A 16849-nucleotide genomic window follows, 5' to 3' on the forward strand; every position below is an offset into this window, starting at 1 on the left:
TCTAAAATTATCATCACTAAAGATTGACTTCTAACAAGGGGATAGCTCCAGTAGAGAGTGTTTTCTTTTTCAGCTCACGCACGTCCACTGGACATAGACCTCCACCAAGGCTTGCTACAATAACCAGTCTTACACAGCCTACATCCTGGAGCCCGCAGCAAATGTAATATTAAATATTATTAAATTATTATACTACACATTATTGTTGTTGGAGGTCGGAGAAGACCTTTGTTGATTGGCAAACAGATCTACAGAAAATAAGTAAATTCAAATAAGAGACTATATTAAGGCTCACATTTAATTTAATTTTTCTATATGTTTAATCATATAATTGTAATAACAATCTAAATAAAAGGCTATTCGTTCATTCATATTATTGTTGTTGTACTTTTTTTGGTAGATAAATTTAAAATAGTCTTACTTGTTGAAGAGATAGAGTTTAATTAATGTAACATAATTTATGATTGGCCAGTAGTCTTCCGTGACGCGCGGACAAAAACTGCACAAGCTCAGCCAAGGACTACAATGAGAACTTGGTTTTAACCGATGCGGATCCACGATACGCGAACGCATAGAACAACAAACAAACAGATGAACCTATAAAAAATTATACAGTCGCGAAATAAAATATTAGCAACTCTAAAATTCATAACATTACAAGAAAAATAAATTTCATAAATCCGTTATTTTTTTTACAATGCATTTTTAATACAAAAAATAATCATTCTAATGATATCGCGTCATAACACACTCTCATTTACAATTCTTCTTTCTAGCAATACCTAAAGTAGGCAGCGGCTTGGCTCTGCCCCTGGCATTGCTGACGTCCTTGAGCGACGGTAACCACTTACCATCAGGTGGGCCGTATACTCGCCTGCCTGCTCGGGCAATAAAAAAAAAGCCTACCCCATAAGAATCGAACCAAGCGACAACTTCATTGTCGTTTTCGGGTATAGGGATGCTAAAGGAACGATTTTAAAATGCTGGCTACTAACATATCGTGTGCCTTCGAATACAGACAAGCATACAGTCAGCCTGATATTCAGTGGTTATCGTCGCTCGTGGACAGAACCATGACAAGCACAGCCAAGCCACTACCCACCGCTCATATGATCTTAGATATATTCATAGACACTTAGATTTCTTTCGTTTTAATGAAAACAAGATTGAACTTTTTCGAACGAAATCTTTGTTTATAAGACTTTCTACGGTTTTAGCGAATGATTGACTTAAAACTAATTTGAATGTTTAATCTCGCGAAGGTGACCATGAAAACTAACATTTTCAAATCCTCGCCTATAATAATAACAATGACAATACAAAACGCAAGATTACATCGCAAAAGTATTTTTAGTTTCTTTTATTAGTTTTTTACCTTTTTATTTAGGACCTTTTAAGCCGGAAAAAGGTGTGCGACAGGGGTGCATACTTTCTCCTATTCTTTTCAATGTGTATGGAGAATATGTAATGAGAAAAGCCTTAGAGGAGTGGGAGGGGGGCATCTCAGTCGGTGGCATAAAAATTAGCAATCTGAGATATGCGGACGATACCACGCTTTTCGCGTCATCTGAGAAGGAGCTTGCTGACCTATTCCGTAGAGTGGAGTATGAGAGTAGTTTGGTGGGGCTCTCCGTTAATAAGTCCAAAACAAAGGTCATGATAGTGGACAGAACCAGTCAACTCTCAAGAACTGGAGAGCTATCAGATCTAGAATTCGTCAGCGAGTTCATATACCTCGGGTCCTTACTGACCGACCGCGGAGGCAGTGAGGGAGAGATAAGGAGGAGGACGCAGATGGCCAAAACAGCGATGACCAAGCTCAAACGAATATGGCAAAATCGCAAAGTCTCTAACGTCACGAAAATGAGACTCGTCCGAACCTTAGTTTTCTCAATCTTTCTCTACGGGGCAGAGTCCTGGACAATTAAGGCATCCGAGCGCAAGAAAATAAATGCATTTGAAATGTGGTGCTGGAGACGAATGCTCCGAATTCCGTGGACGGCCAAGAGGACAAATAAATCTATCCTGGATCAGCTTCGCATCCGAGTCAGGCTCTCAACAATCTGTTACCAGAGGATCCTCAGCTACTTCGGTCATATTGCCCGCCGACAGTCAGATAACTTGGACAAAGTGATTGTGACGGGCAAAGTAGAAGGAAAGAGACCCCGCGGCCGATTACCTAGCCGTTGGTGTGATCAAGTAACCGCTCTAACTGGGTTGCCAGTCGCAACCGCCATTCGAGCAGCTGAGGACCGGACGAGATGGAAACAGCTCACGAGACAGGCAACGGTCAAGTTTCAGGGACACGACCTTCAGCAATGAAGAAAGCGACGAAGAAGAAGAAGAATTAGTTTTTATTTTATTGACTAACTTTATTTCTTAATTTTCCTTATTTTCCTACGTTGCAATATTTAGAGTCAACTAACATATCCACTCTAACTTTTCAATCAACCACATGAAGGCATGTATTGTCTTTTGACCTTGTCTATATAAAGATAACAAACCGAAACACAATTTCGTTTTCAAATTATAAATCGTAAAACAAGTTTTTAATCGTGCTCTGATGCCGATGTTTGATTACATTGCGCAAAAGTGTTTCACAAACTTTGTTCAAAATTACACTTTTTTTCTGGTTTTATAAATAGTAATCTTATTATGCAGTCGAAAAAAGTTCCTTGAAAAAACACGTCACGTTTATTCTGAGTAACATCAACTTAACAGATAAATAAAATAACAAAAGAAAGAACACTACATACATTTTCGAAGGAATAAATTAAGGACATAATTGTCGTATTTACCTTTGCCGTTGTTCAAATCCCGATAAAAAAAACAACACGTCACTTAGAGCACTGATTATTTGTAAACACCTATATTAATGTCACTTTTTTAAAATTGGAACGTATTTTTCGAGTTTGACATTGACAGTTCGTTGGGACGGGAAAACGCGTGCGTCGAGCGAGCCGCGCGCTTACCGACTGGCTGTATAGTTGCTTGACCAGAGGCCGAGATAATGATTGCATTCAACCATCGCTATTAGAAAATGAATAAATCGCTTAGATTCTGTTTGTAATGTGCGCGCTCCGGTGGACAATTTGCAATGAAAGTTGCACGTAATTAGTCATTGCAGATAACTTGAGATGACTACATAAGTCAACGACATAAGTCAACAAAACTAAATTTCCTATTGACAAAATATTAGAAAACCGTAAAAAAAACCATCAACGAAAATACGGTAATTTGAATTTTTCAGCATATCAACACTCCATGGAACTGTCCACAAAATCGAAAGGCTAAAACTATCTTAATTGGATACCAACAAACGTAAAGCGTTGTTATTTTTTATTGCTAATGTCAATAGCCGAAGCTCATGGCCATTGCATCTGTTTAATTTGGGACACAAAATTCGAATCTATTATTTTGTACTTTTTTTACCTATTCGCTGATAACCTAAGATGCTAATCAGCTACGCTTGGACGGGTTGGTGAACACACGGCTCAATCTAAGAGAATTTGCTAACACTAGTCGAGGGCAAGCGACCAAGAGGCAGGAGTTCGACCCCTTGGACGGACCAGATTCGTGCAGCCCTTGATACAACAGTGCACGATGCTCTGCACTCAGCTGCAGATAGGAACAGATGGCGGTGCATTACAAAAAACAAATTGTTTCAAGCCCATGACCACGACCCTCAGTAATGAGGAAACCGACGCAAGGAGGAGAGTCCTAGCAAGAGCAGCGCTTCGACAGAATCTACCACCGGATCGAAATCGCGACCCACTGAGAAGATCCGGCGAGAAACTCAGCCGCGTGTAAATATGAGTTTTAATAATAACAGTCCATCCGACTAGTAGGTAATCATAAGGTACGACCTTGCTTCCTACAGAAACTACTGTAACTTTTCTTAGTATCCATCCACAGAGCAATAAGTTTGCATGAAACTTCTCAGCATGCCTAAATAATTCATGGTAGGGCATGTTACAAGGTGTCACAATCCTACTTATATCAGCTGAAAAAAGAAAAAGCCACTAATATTAATTATTTATTACCACGCGTTACATCCCTGGAATACAAGTTCTAAATATGCTACTTGATAAAATATCAATAAACAATCTTTCCTATTACGAATACCTTTTACTCAAAGATAGAAACCGTTAAATTTAACAGTAAATTATAGTTTCACGAAATTTAATTGCCCAATAACAACCATTAATTGACTGTGGTACTCAAACTTTATAAAATCGTTCAGGTCTTCATTTATTTTTAAACTGGCACAAAAGTTTTTGTTTACATATTTGAATCTGTGCGGTAAAACATTAGCGGTTAATGGCGACTTATTGCGCGAGTGTACTTACCGCTTTTTTTTCTTTTCCTACCTAAGCTGATAGCCTTGCGAGGCTATGTCAGCGTAACCTTAACTAGTAGGTGAGCTCACGGGGCTCAAACCTGACGACGTTGCTAACACGAACCCTAGCAAGAGCTGTGCTTCGCAGAATCTACCACCGGATCTGAAACGTGACCCACTGAGAAGATCCGGCGAAAAACTCAGTGGGCTGTGTCTGTGGGTTAATTTACTCGTCGAGCCCTTAGACGCAAGCGACGGGTTCGACGAGAACGATAACCGGTGCTTGAAGTACCTAAAAGCACCGTTAGTGGATCGGGAGGATCCGAAATGACTTGTTGGGGGCGACGTCGACTGCTTTCCATTCTGTCCGCAGGATCGGGAATGCCGCTTATTAATATCCATAATACATAAGATGTTGCTCGGTTTAGTTAAATAGTATTGAGATTTTCATTTACTATTTCCAAAAATCCAGAAACTAGTTATAGTTCCAAATACATACCAAAAAACTCCAAATTTATACACAAAACTGTTTAAATTGTTCTCTTTAAAGAAGACGAAAGGATGGGTATAGAAATGAACAGACTCGTTCGCTGTCTAATGTATTGAAGACAAAAACCAAAAGAAAATATGAAGCTGTACCTACATGATGAAACAAAGACACATGGCATAATATAAATGGAATTATACAGGAGCTTAGGTCCTCAACATACTTACCATAAATTTGAAATTCGCATATCACATTTGATAGTGCGTCTAATTATTTTGGGTTACTTTTAAATGAAACGGAATCTATATATTAATACATGAAGCAAAAACTTTATATCCCTTTTTTTCCGAAAATTGCGCGGACGGAGGAGTTTGAAACTTCCCATACTTATAGAGGATATAGAGAAGCAGTGCACAATGCCAGTATTTTTTTAAATAATGCATAAAAGATACATTACATAAATAAAGAAAACATTACACACCATTACTACCATGTGTTTGACACACACACACACATAGTCTTTGTTTATTGTCAAACTTTTGTTATTGCTTAAAGTCTGTAGTCAAATTGAGAATAAGTTAATATTGTTTATCTTTCTTGGCGAAATCTGTCACTATAGAAATATAATAAATAGTCTTTGATAATAGAACCATAATAATGTTCAAACTTATGATTTTAATTAATTATAGTCGAAGTTCGACTACGGCGGGACCACTAGTCTGTATTATTAAATGAACTAGAGGTCCCGTAGTAGTCTAAATTCAACTATAATTAATTGGAATTGTAAGTTTGTACACCATTATGATTGTATTTTATACTTCTATAATCACAAATTTCGCCAAGACTACACTATAAAAAATATTAACAAAGACAAATAATATTTAATCTATTCTCAATTTGACAACAGACGTCAAGAACAAAAGCTTGACAATAAATAGTATGCATTATGCATGCGTGTGTGCGTCAAATACATGGTACGTAGTGTGTGTAATGTTTTCTTTATCGATTTAATGTATATTTTATGCATTATTTAAGAAAAATATTAGCATTGTGCACTTCGTCTCTATATTCTCTATAAATGTGGAAATTTGCATACTCCTCCGTCCGCGCAATTTTCGTAAAAAGGGATACAAAGTTTTTACTTCACGTATTAATATTATTAAAATAAATGAATTAAAAAGTCAAATTAATCTGTATAAGCATGTTTCCCGTCAAATTCAGAATATGCGCTTTGACAACTATATGGTAAAGACGATAATTTCCCAGCATTATGAAAGTAATCTTCCCTGAATTGCCAACAATACCAAGTTTCATCACACTCGGATGAATGGCTTAAGAACATTTGGGGGAATGTCGAGTATCGATATCGAATAATTATTAATTAAACAACGCAACAATTCTGCATGTTCTGTACTCTAAGTGAATTAACAATCTTATACAACATTTTATAGTTAAAACATTTCTTCTCCAGTCAATCGCCTGAGAGCTTTTCGTGTAGTCTCTTATATCGGTCAATTGGCTGTAAAGTGTATCGGTAACTCTCGTACCCAGGTGATCGGACGTTTGATCACCTCTATATTTAGGGACATTTAGGATAGATTGAAGATAAAAAATAAAATATTAAGGGTCCCATTTTACTTTCGGTTTTGGCGGGTTTCCGTCTCTCTACCACAGACTATAACACTGTGTAGAAAACGCTGCAAATACCTGTAGGTACATACACAATCCGGTACAACGCATAGAGGGCAACATACTAAGAGACCTTCAATAATTATGTAGATACTGCACGTTTTCCTACCTGCGGTAGTAATGACATTTCGCTATATCGTCACGTAGATCTAGACAAACAAATATACTTCGTTTTGTGATGAGTCAGCGTCTTTAATAAATCACGTATTTTTTTGCAAAACAATTGATTTGCAAACGCATTTGCGTTATAACATACACACTATGAAATTAACTTGCTTATTTTGTAATTATTTATTAATAGCTAAAATAGTTATATAATTGTTTTTCCACTGAACTTATACAAGCCCATACAGCCAACATGTTTTTGTTTTGTTATTGCATATCCAAGTGAACGAGTTTACGGTACACCTCGTGTTAAGTGGTTACCGGAGGCTGTTGACAAAAAAACGCGAATGTCGCTACCCACTTTGAGATATGAGGTATAAGTCCCAATTGCACAGTATAACGTCTGTCCAACCCTTAAAACAGGAACGCACGATTGCTTCCCCGCCGAAATAGGCAGTTCTGGTACTTTGCGTGCTAGCCCAGGCTCACATAACGCCATATCATCAATAGCCATATGTTGCCACTGTAGGCATTTCTATCCAACATGTTTTGTATTAAAACTTTATTATTATTAAGTTGGTAATACAATTGTTCCCCTCCCTCTCTTCCCCCTGAATGATCATGACCAAAACATAAGTGTTCCGAGGTTTTATTAACAAATCAACCCTAAAAACTACACTTAGGTATATACTGTCGCTCATGGGCATCATCAATGCGAATGCAATCTTCAACCTATTCATAATATACATAACACTTCCTATATTCTATTGGTATAACAAAACGCAATTAAAAAAACAATACGATCAAAGAACATTTAAGTTAATCATAATTGTATTTGTTTTAATTACTAGGGATTGTGATGTAATCAAGTAATTAGTAAGCAGGCATGAGTTTAAAACAGTAGAAGAAGACATTTCTGAACACGCGTTGCAAATATTATGCCGTTTTTGCCGCGAAGATTATGTGTTCGGGCTCAAAGGGCGTAACCGCCATTATAATCCGTTATATAGTGGACAGAAGCGGATTATCCGTAAGGCAAACTAGGCACGTGCCTAGGGGCGTGTAGTTCCAAGGGGCGCGCGAGCTCAGAATTTTTAAATAAATAAAGAAAATAACATATCGTCAAATAACAACAGAGTCGTCGTGGCCTAAAGGATAAGACGTCCGGTGCAATCGTATTTAGCGATGCAACGGTGTTCGAATCCCGCAAGCGGGCACCAATTTTTCTAATGAAATACGTACTTAACAATTGTTTACTATTGACTTCCACGGTGAAGGAATAACAAGGAATAACTCGCAAAATTATAATTTGCGTAATTACTGGTGGTGGGACCTCTTGTGAGTCCGCACGAGTAGGTACCACCGCCCTGCCTGTTTCTGCCGTGAAGCAGTAATGCGTTTCGGTTTGAAGGGTGGGGCAGCCGTTGTAACTATACTGACCTTACCTTAGAACTTATATCTCAAGGTGTGTGGCGCATTTACGTTGTAGATGTCTATGGGTTCCAGTAACCACTTAACACCAAGTGGGCTGTGAGCTCGTCCACACATCTAGGCAATAAAAATATATAAAATATCGACGATTAAGAACTAAATGGTCCTGGTCTACTAAAGTCTAGGGTTTGATGATACAACGTCATCGTAATTGCAAAAACAACTAGTTAAAATTTAAAGTATTATGATGGCCATTTATGGCCGGTACAGGGGCGCCGATAAAGTGATTGCCTAGGCCGCTCTGGACCTTTAATCCGCTACTGACAGTGAAACTAAGATTATGAGCACATGTCTCAGAGTGTATGGCTTCATTCACATTGCGACTGTGGTATCCAGAACCACTTAACATAAATTGGTTTAATACAAAAAGGCCAATGAGAAAAAATATGGTGCGCGTGCAGCTTGGTGCAGATGAAAGAAGTGAAACTTCTTTTGTGGTATGCATAATAGTATCGTGATTTTCTTCATTTCACATCCTTAAATCAAATTTCTCTTGTAATAGGGAACGCCGTGTGTATAAGTGAAACGACCTCTTCATCATATTTCCAATTAAATACAGCTTTTTTTTTTAAATCCTTCATTGAAAATAAAATAAAGATAATATGTTACTGCCATCTACAGGAGCAATGAGAAACGAATAACAAGGCATCTAGTGGCCGACGCCCGTAAACAGAATGTTTATAAGAGAAACCTCGCCTTTTTTCTCTTTCCAAGGTCAAGTGGTTCGTGAGGCGCTATTTTTTTTATTTTTTTTTTTTATTGCCCTTGTAGGCAGACGAGCATACGGCCCACCTGATGGTGAGTGGTTACCGTTGCCCATGGACTTCAGCAATGCCAGGGGCAGAGCCAAGCCGCTGCCTACCGCAAAATTTTCTCGCTCTTGCTCGTCCTAAATTCTATCTTTTGTCTCTAGCCGTAACGAATCTGTCGCTAGTTAAATTTTACTCTTAACGCACCCAAAGAACTAAAAAAGTTTCACTTCAAAAATGATAGATTTCATTGATGATTCCATTTCAATAGGCTACTGCCAACTGTACGGATTAGACCCTATGGAGATTCGATATATGTACCATTTATTATCTCTATTATATATAGATACGTAAGCATTTTAATTGTTTTTAAATTCACTGTTGGTCGCTGCTTGGCTGTGCCCTTGTCATTGCTGACGTGCATAAGCAACGGTGACCACTGACCATCAGGTGGGCTGTATGTTGGTCCTGCTACAGGGCAATAAAAAAACTGGTGGTAGGACCTCTTGTGAGTCCGCACGGGTACCACCGCCCTGCCTATTTCTGCCGTGAAGCAGTAATGCCTTTCGGTTTGAAGAGTGGGGCAGCCGTTGTAACTATACTGATACATTAGAACTCATATCTCAAGGTGGGTGGCGCAATTACGTCGTAGATGTCTATGGGCTCCATTAACCACTTGACACCAGATGGGCTGTGACCTCGTTCACCTATCTAAGCAATAAAAAAACAAAAAAACATAAAACTACACCATAATAAAACCACTTCGCACTTCTCACTATATATATTTTAAATTCGATTACCAGTTGTCATGTTTATTGTTTAAAACCTAAAACATATTGCACTTAATTAATAAGATTTCTAATTTAATTTAGATTCAATACTTTAGTTACGCATGCCGATTCAAGTCGATTTAATATTGAGATACTACGAAATAAACGTCAAAACAATTTACGTCAAACTGAACACCAATCACAGCGCGCCACGTCACATGTGGGTAATCGTTGTGCGCTAGTGACCAAGGGTTGTCACGACGCTTATTTTGATCACAAATGACATATCGTCGCTGTCAAACCAAAATCTGCTATGTGCAAAAACTCTATTTTGAATTAACGAGTAAAAACATTTTCGTATAAAATTTGATAAGAAGGTGAATTTTTAAGAACTATATCAAATGAAAGCTATAAATAAATATTAAAGCTATAGAAACATAACAGTTTTTTTAAACGCTAAATAGGGCTGTGAACTATACGAAAAGGTCAAAAAGTAAAAATCTAAAAAAGTGCACATAGCAGATTTTGGTTTGACAACGATGTTAAATTAAGTTGCGTTCAGTCGACTTCGTTCGGCCATTTATAAAAAATAAGTGTCACGCGATCCACTGTCTAGTAAATTATATCGATTCTAAAGGATCTAACATTAAATCGATTTGAATACGTCACCGTAGAATCGTAATTATTATTCCATTTTCCAATGTAACCATAACCGACATGTTAAAATTATAATAATAACAAAAGTTTGGCGCTTCCATTGAAGACCTGAGCTTTCACTGCACCTCCTGGTTGACTTTGCAGGTTTGCATTGAAAAATGTACCTTTTAACTTTTAAAAGCACAGATCTCTCATTGCACACGACTTATTACACATCTAGAGGTCAAAGGTTATTTGATTTAAGAGACATTTATCTTTGTAATTAAAGGTCATTTTTATTTGGTATTAGTATCAACAATTCGATGTTTTTAATTGAATTTAAATTATGTTTACTCTATTCAAATAGCTGAAGAAGTTTTTCGTTGTGATATTTTTTCCAAATTTTAAACTTTAAATGGCTGTAATGTAAAGTTGGGGAAAGGGGGTCCCCCCGTCTTACTCCTCTTTGAATGTGAAAACGTGGGCCAATGGACTCGAGTTTGATCCCTCCTTTATTGTTATTGTATATACTTAGGATAGTCTTTACATATTTTTACTGTTTCATTACAAAACTCTCTTTTGCATCCTAAATACTAATACATACATTACTATTATACATTATTATTTTAAAACTTTGTAAAAGCAAGAAATAAATAGCATATTATTATTATTATGTAAAGTTGAAAAAATGTCACTTAAATCAAACAGCCTTTCACCCGTCAATATTTATATTTTTTTAAATATATTACAACATCACTATAATAAGTTAAGTTAAATCAAAATTTACAGTATAATTATGTTACAGCAAGTCAAGAAATGCGAGATTCATATTATTTTATAATAAATTAATGTAAGCTTTCTTCATGTAATTTGTATAATCGATTAGAAAATTGCACTGCTGATCACGTGTGAGAACTCACAAAAACGTATACAAATGTATAAATAGGCGTACAATTATTAAACACATCACATATAATTAAATACATATACATTCACAAAATATTTTAATGTGTATAATATCGAAATAGTGTAGAGAAATCTTGTAAAATCTTACGAAAATATATTTCATTATTTCTATTACACTGATTAACCGTTTCTGCTTTACAGTAATAAGACGTCTAAGTTAAAAACGGGATCAGGACGATGACCGTGAGCACTCATGAGTACTTGTTCTTACACGACTTGCAAACTGAAAACGCTTTCTCCACCGCATTTTCGTATCAGTAACCATCCTATCCAATTTCTATTCCTCTTACTTCTTCAGTATCGAAGGAACGGCTTATGTGATGAACCTTTTGTCTATTTCTGCCACAAAGCAATATTCTATCGAACTTCGCCTTCCACCTGATGTCCATGGGCTCGTTGGGCGTCTACAGCTAGACGTTGTGGGTAGTCTCGGACTGGAGGAGTCTGTCATCACGACACAAGTCAGGGCGGCGGGAAGTACCCTAGAGTCGTACGTAGTCTGTCGTATCATTAACATTACATTATGGATATCGTGTAACTGTTTCTAACATAATTAATACGCTTTTATTAGCTTCAGGCGTATGTATGTTAGTATGTAACGGAATCTTTGAACATGATTTTGAACCCCTTCAAAATGGTGGATTAATTCGAAATATGGTATACTTATTAAGGACCGATGACAATACAATATTTAAAAAATATATTGAAAAAATTGTAATTCAACTAAAAAATGAAAAATAAATAGGTAATAATTTAAAAAAAACTATTATTTATTGTGAAAAAAAGCGTGGTGTGCATGGTATCAGTAGTTATAAATATTTTATGAATAGATATGAGTAGAAGGGTTATTTTGATAATACCCTGAAAAGCACCCCACGCTTTTTTTTTACAATAAAATAATTTTTTCTTACACTACTTTTAATTCAAATTAATTTTATTTTATTTTATATTTTTTAGTTGGGTTTTCTATAAAAGCGTATTTTGTTAGTAAATCCCTTAGATTTCAGTGTATGTATTTACAAAAACAAACTACCCGCAGAGTTTTATGAAGGGTGTTGAAGCTATTGGTTAGATGGGTGGGGTGTTGGGAGGGGGGTTGGGAGGGGGGTTGGGAGGGAGGTTAGGAGTAGAAGGTGAGCACGGGCTCGTGGTTGCCGCGCACGAGCAGCGTGTTGTCTGCGGCGGAGGCGATGGCGTGCAGCCAGGCGGCGTAGAGCGGCGGCGGCACCACGCTGCGGCGGCGCGGCATGGGCAGCGTGGCGCACACCAGCCGCGCGCCCCGGGACCGCTCCCCGATGAGCTCGCGCAGGCGCAGGTGCCGGTGCGTGCGCTCGCGGGCCGCCGCCAGGTCGCCCGCCGTCACTCCCGCCGTCACACCCGCTGTGCGTGGACGTTCCTTATATCTCAGTGCATCAAATCAAGAAAAATCCCAAGTAATACCAATCGTCATAGTTCGTTCATATATACCCTGTGTCTATGCTAGAGCCATTCTCGAGGATTTTTGTACTGTTATTTGGTGCTGAAAGTGGAACACTTTTTCAAGCTTCTCCCATATGGACGGTTCTCCTTACGTCTACCTTCCATAGTCGCGATATACACGGACTCCGGTGACCACTTGACACGTGAAGGCCGTGACACGTTCTATTCGATAAGGATAAGATATTGGCGCAACATTACAATTAGTTAACTAAAATTGGTTAAAGTTAACTGTTTTCTTAATGTTCAAATTGTTGGTTAACGGTTATAAGTCCATCACACGTCAACAGCTGTTTAAAAGCTACCCCCACTTTCTTCTATAAATAAGAGTGACTATTGTCGCACAAAACATTCCGACTCCAGCAGCCGAACGGAGCGGAGCGCTTTGTTGTTATCGTTGTACACTTGAAATGTAATAAACGGAATTCATTGGAAAAGCGAGTATTATTTTCTGTCACTATAGAAGGCAATGACAACAACGACGAGAAGCTAACGTCACCATTTGTAATAACAGCATGATGCCGCTGGCACTATCATCAGCAATGGCGACGTCATCATTTTAAAAACACAATAGAAACAGTCACTCCGTCATATATTATATATTATATGAAAAGTATTATCACACGATATTCATCTTCAAGCACAGAAGTAATTCGACACTTGTAGCATGCATAAACACTGAAAATGTACACCTACCCACGTGTGTCGCCATGTTTTTTTTTTATTGCCTAGATGGGTGGACGAGCTCACAGCCATCTACAACGTAAATGCGCCACCCACCTTGAGATATAAGCCCTAAGGTCTCAGTATAGTTACAACGGCTAGCTCACCCTTCAAGACGAAACGCATTACTGCTTCACGACAGAAATAGGCAGGATGATGGTGCCTATCCGTGCGGACTCACAAGAGATCCTACCACCAGAATTGATCGAGAGCGAACATCTCACCCGTGTGGCTAGCGTCGTCGGGCACCATGAAGGGCGCGATGAGCTGGTCGAAGTAGTCCAGCGTGGAGTCCCGGGGGCGCCGCGTGATGTCCGCCACCACCGTCAGCGCCGAGTAGTCGATGCGGAACTTGGACAGCAGGGACGCCATGCTGGAAACGTTTTTATTGGAGCTTTGTAGACTGTCTAAAAAGTTTTGACTATCAAGTTTCACTTTTTTTATTACCCAAACAGGCAGACGATCATACGGCCCATCTGATGGTAAGTGATTACCGTCGCCCATCAACGTCAGCAATGCCAGGGGCAGAGCCAAGCCGCTACTTACTGTTAAGTACCCTCCACAAGCTTCGTTTGAAGAAGGACATGTCATAGAGCTCGGAAAACACCGTGGAGGGGAGCTCATTTCAGGTAGTATGAATAAAACAAAATGATGGTATCATCTCAAACAATTCCTGAGAGCACTCTCCATGGATTTTTTTTCCTCACTTGATTTTGCGTGACTGTAACTGAAGCCCATGGTCATAACAATGTCGTTGGTCACTTTGATACATATAACAAGAGCGGACCTCAACTTAGCGCCGAATTATATCTAGGTGATGACGGGGCGAAGGCAAGGCATTTGTAACTTTTATATAAAGGGTAAATATAATTTACTTTACTTCTATAATTACTTATATTCATTTTGGCTTCTTTAATTATTATTTCTGTCCCCTTAGTGATTTAAGTTGTTTTTATTCGAGATAACTTTTAATTGACTTTCCTTTTCAATTTATTGTTACTTAATTCTATCATGTTTAGTTAAATTGTCGGAACTCCTTGTAATAAATAAATAAATAAATAATAAAGTGGTGACAGCCCTAGGGATTTCAAACCATTCGTCGCCAGTCCTAAAGGTAATGGAAGGAAAAGAACAAGTGAAGAATTGAAGACAACATAAGGATAATGTCCTTATCCTGTATCCCACAGCGGATCTTGTATGAAACCAGCACTTACTTTCTTTCTTCGATCTCCAGCTCCGTGTTCTTGTTGGCGAGCGTGAATATCCGCAGTGGGCTGGAAGACCAGGCGCGTCTGGTGGACAGGATGTACGGCAGCAGCAGGGTCAGACCTGGGGGCGCATCGTGAGGCACGTCAGTACCACGCAGTCGCTACACAAGCGCCCTCTAGCGCCGACACAACACTTATCCCGGTATAGCTGGACCACACAAAGATTGAACATAGGGTTATATGGCTCACCTCCATCGTCATAGAGCCACCAAACGTCGACGGTCCCGGCCTGCCTCCTCGTGAATTGTTCCACTGAAGTGAACGAGGATGCCCTGCGAGCCACCGCAGACCCTAGAGCCCTCCGCACAGCGTAACTTAGACCTTTACTGTAAAGATCGAAAAAAAAAAATTTTTTTTTTTTATTGCGTAGATGGGTGGACGAGCTCACAGCCCACCTGATGTTAAGTGGTTACTGGAGCCCATAGACATCTACAACGTAGACGCGCCACCCACCTTGAGATACAAGTTCTAAAATCTCAGTATAGTTACAACGGCTACCCCACCCTTCAAACCGAAACGCATTACTGCTTCACGGCAGAAATAAGCAGGGCGGTGGTACCTATCCGCGCGGACTCACAAGAGGTCCTACCACCAGTAATTACGCAAATTATAATTTTGCGGGTTTGATTTTTATTACACGATGTTATTCCTTCACCGTGGAAGTCAATCGTGAACATTTGTTGAGTACATATTTCATTAGAAAAATTGGTACCCGCCTGCGGGATTCGAACACCGGTGCATCGCTTCAACACGAATACACCGGACGTCTTATCCTTTAGGCCACGACGACTTCGAACCTAGTTGTTAAGTGGTTAAGTGGTTACTGGAGCCGATAGACATCTACAACGTAAATGCCACCACCCACCTTGAGATATAAGTTCTAAGACCTCAGTATAGTTACAGCGGCTGCCCCACCCTTAAAGCCGAAACGCATTACTGCTTCACGGCAGAAATAGGCGGAGTGGAGGTACCGACCCGTGCAGACTCACAAGAGCTCCTACCATCAGTAATTATTGTCCTTCTCCGTGACCTCATTCATAAGACGCCGGGAGTGACAGAAGTTAGGTTACGTGATTTAATGGTAAACATGTCCATAGAACCACACAGTAGATTAGGGGGAATATAGACTAGAGTTAGAATAGGGACAAATCTGGGATGTCACAATACTTTTTTGAGTTGTTAGATTTAACTTTGTTGAACTCAAAATGACTTTTATTTAGTGTTTAAGAAAGATTAAATAACCTAATTTAGTCATCAAAGTTTTGTAATTTAAGTCTCCGGAACCATTTTAATCTCAATTTTATTGGTAAGAAAAACCACTGAAAATTTGTGTTGGATTTGGAAAGGGTCCCGACTCCCACCAATCTACGGTACTCAGATTTCATATCGAAATCGATAGAAACACAATTAAGGAACCGCACCGATTTGAAATTGGACGAAACGAAAAAACGACACTAAAACGAGACAAGCACATATTTATAGGGTGCGAGAGAATGAGATGGATAGATAAATAATACTTGCCTTTCACCAGTTGAAGTGCTAAAATGACATTTAGCCTGAACTGTTAATCCGAGATTTGGACGATCAATAGACCGTGCGAGACCGAGACCTAGATCTAGAAAAACCTCATTTTCTCCAAAGCTAATAGGAATTTTGTATAATTCCCATTAGATTTATCAAGAAGATAGATTTCTATATGTAATATCTAATACTACACCTGACAGTTCTATATAGTTCTCATACCTTCCTTTATCGCTTTTTTTAATTTTGACTTGCTCCTTGTCCGGATTGGCGCCGGGGTCCTGCGAGACGGCGCGTCGCAGCTGCGGCGACCCCACGGACAAGTCGGACGTGCTGCCTGTCGGAATCATAACACTTTTAATTCTTTACAATTAACACGAAATGGCCCTTCTGTAATAAGGAATAGGAATCGAAAAGCTTTTTTTAAAGAAGCGGACTTTTTGGCTGGAACGCGAGGAGTGAAATTGTGTGATTTGTTTCATTGTGTCTATTTAGTGTTTCTTCAGGTTTAAATGTGTAATAACGGTGTTTTATTAACTGTTCAGTATCTGTGAAAGTGCACAAATGTGGGAAAATTAAACAAAGCCGCTGGACGTAATTTGCCGGGATCCTCTAAAAATTCCACTGAA

General features: G+C 38.9%; 2 protein-coding genes across 3 annotated transcripts in view; both read right to left on the minus strand.

Moving 5' to 3' along the window:
* The window catches only part of LOC114240263 (uncharacterized), a 95443-nt gene extending 92451 nt beyond the window's left edge, over positions 1–2992 (minus strand). The window contains exon 1 of one of the 2 annotated variants that reach the window (XM_089736290.1): positions 2799–2992. The gene's annotated coding sequence lies outside the window, so the exon portion shown is untranslated. Of the gene's footprint in view, positions 1–2756 lie in introns of both variants that reach the window. The other variant, XM_089736291.1, reaches the window with a different exon arrangement.
* A 6634-nt stretch (positions 2993–9626) lies between these two features.
* The window catches only part of Ncc69 (sodium chloride cotransporter 69), a 41007-nt gene continuing 33784 nt past the window's right edge, over positions 9627–16849 (minus strand). Inside the window, exons 19-23 of the mRNA XM_089736370.1 lie at positions 16443–16557; positions 14889–15025; positions 14646–14760; positions 13656–13804; positions 9627–12612 (exon numbers count right to left, since the gene is read on the minus strand). Of these exons, the coding sequence (XP_089592496.1) occupies positions 12353–12612; positions 13656–13804; positions 14646–14760; positions 14889–15025; positions 16443–16557 (776 nt within the window). The 3' untranslated portion in view covers positions 9627–12352. The remainder of the gene's footprint in view (positions 12613–13655; positions 13805–14645; positions 14761–14888; positions 15026–16442; positions 16558–16849) is intronic.

This window comes from Bombyx mandarina, chromosome 21 (genome assembly GCF_030267445.1).
Source record: "Bombyx mandarina strain Sakado chromosome 21, ASM3026744v2".
Classification (NCBI taxonomy): Eukaryota; Metazoa; Arthropoda; class Insecta; order Lepidoptera; family Bombycidae; genus Bombyx; species Bombyx mandarina.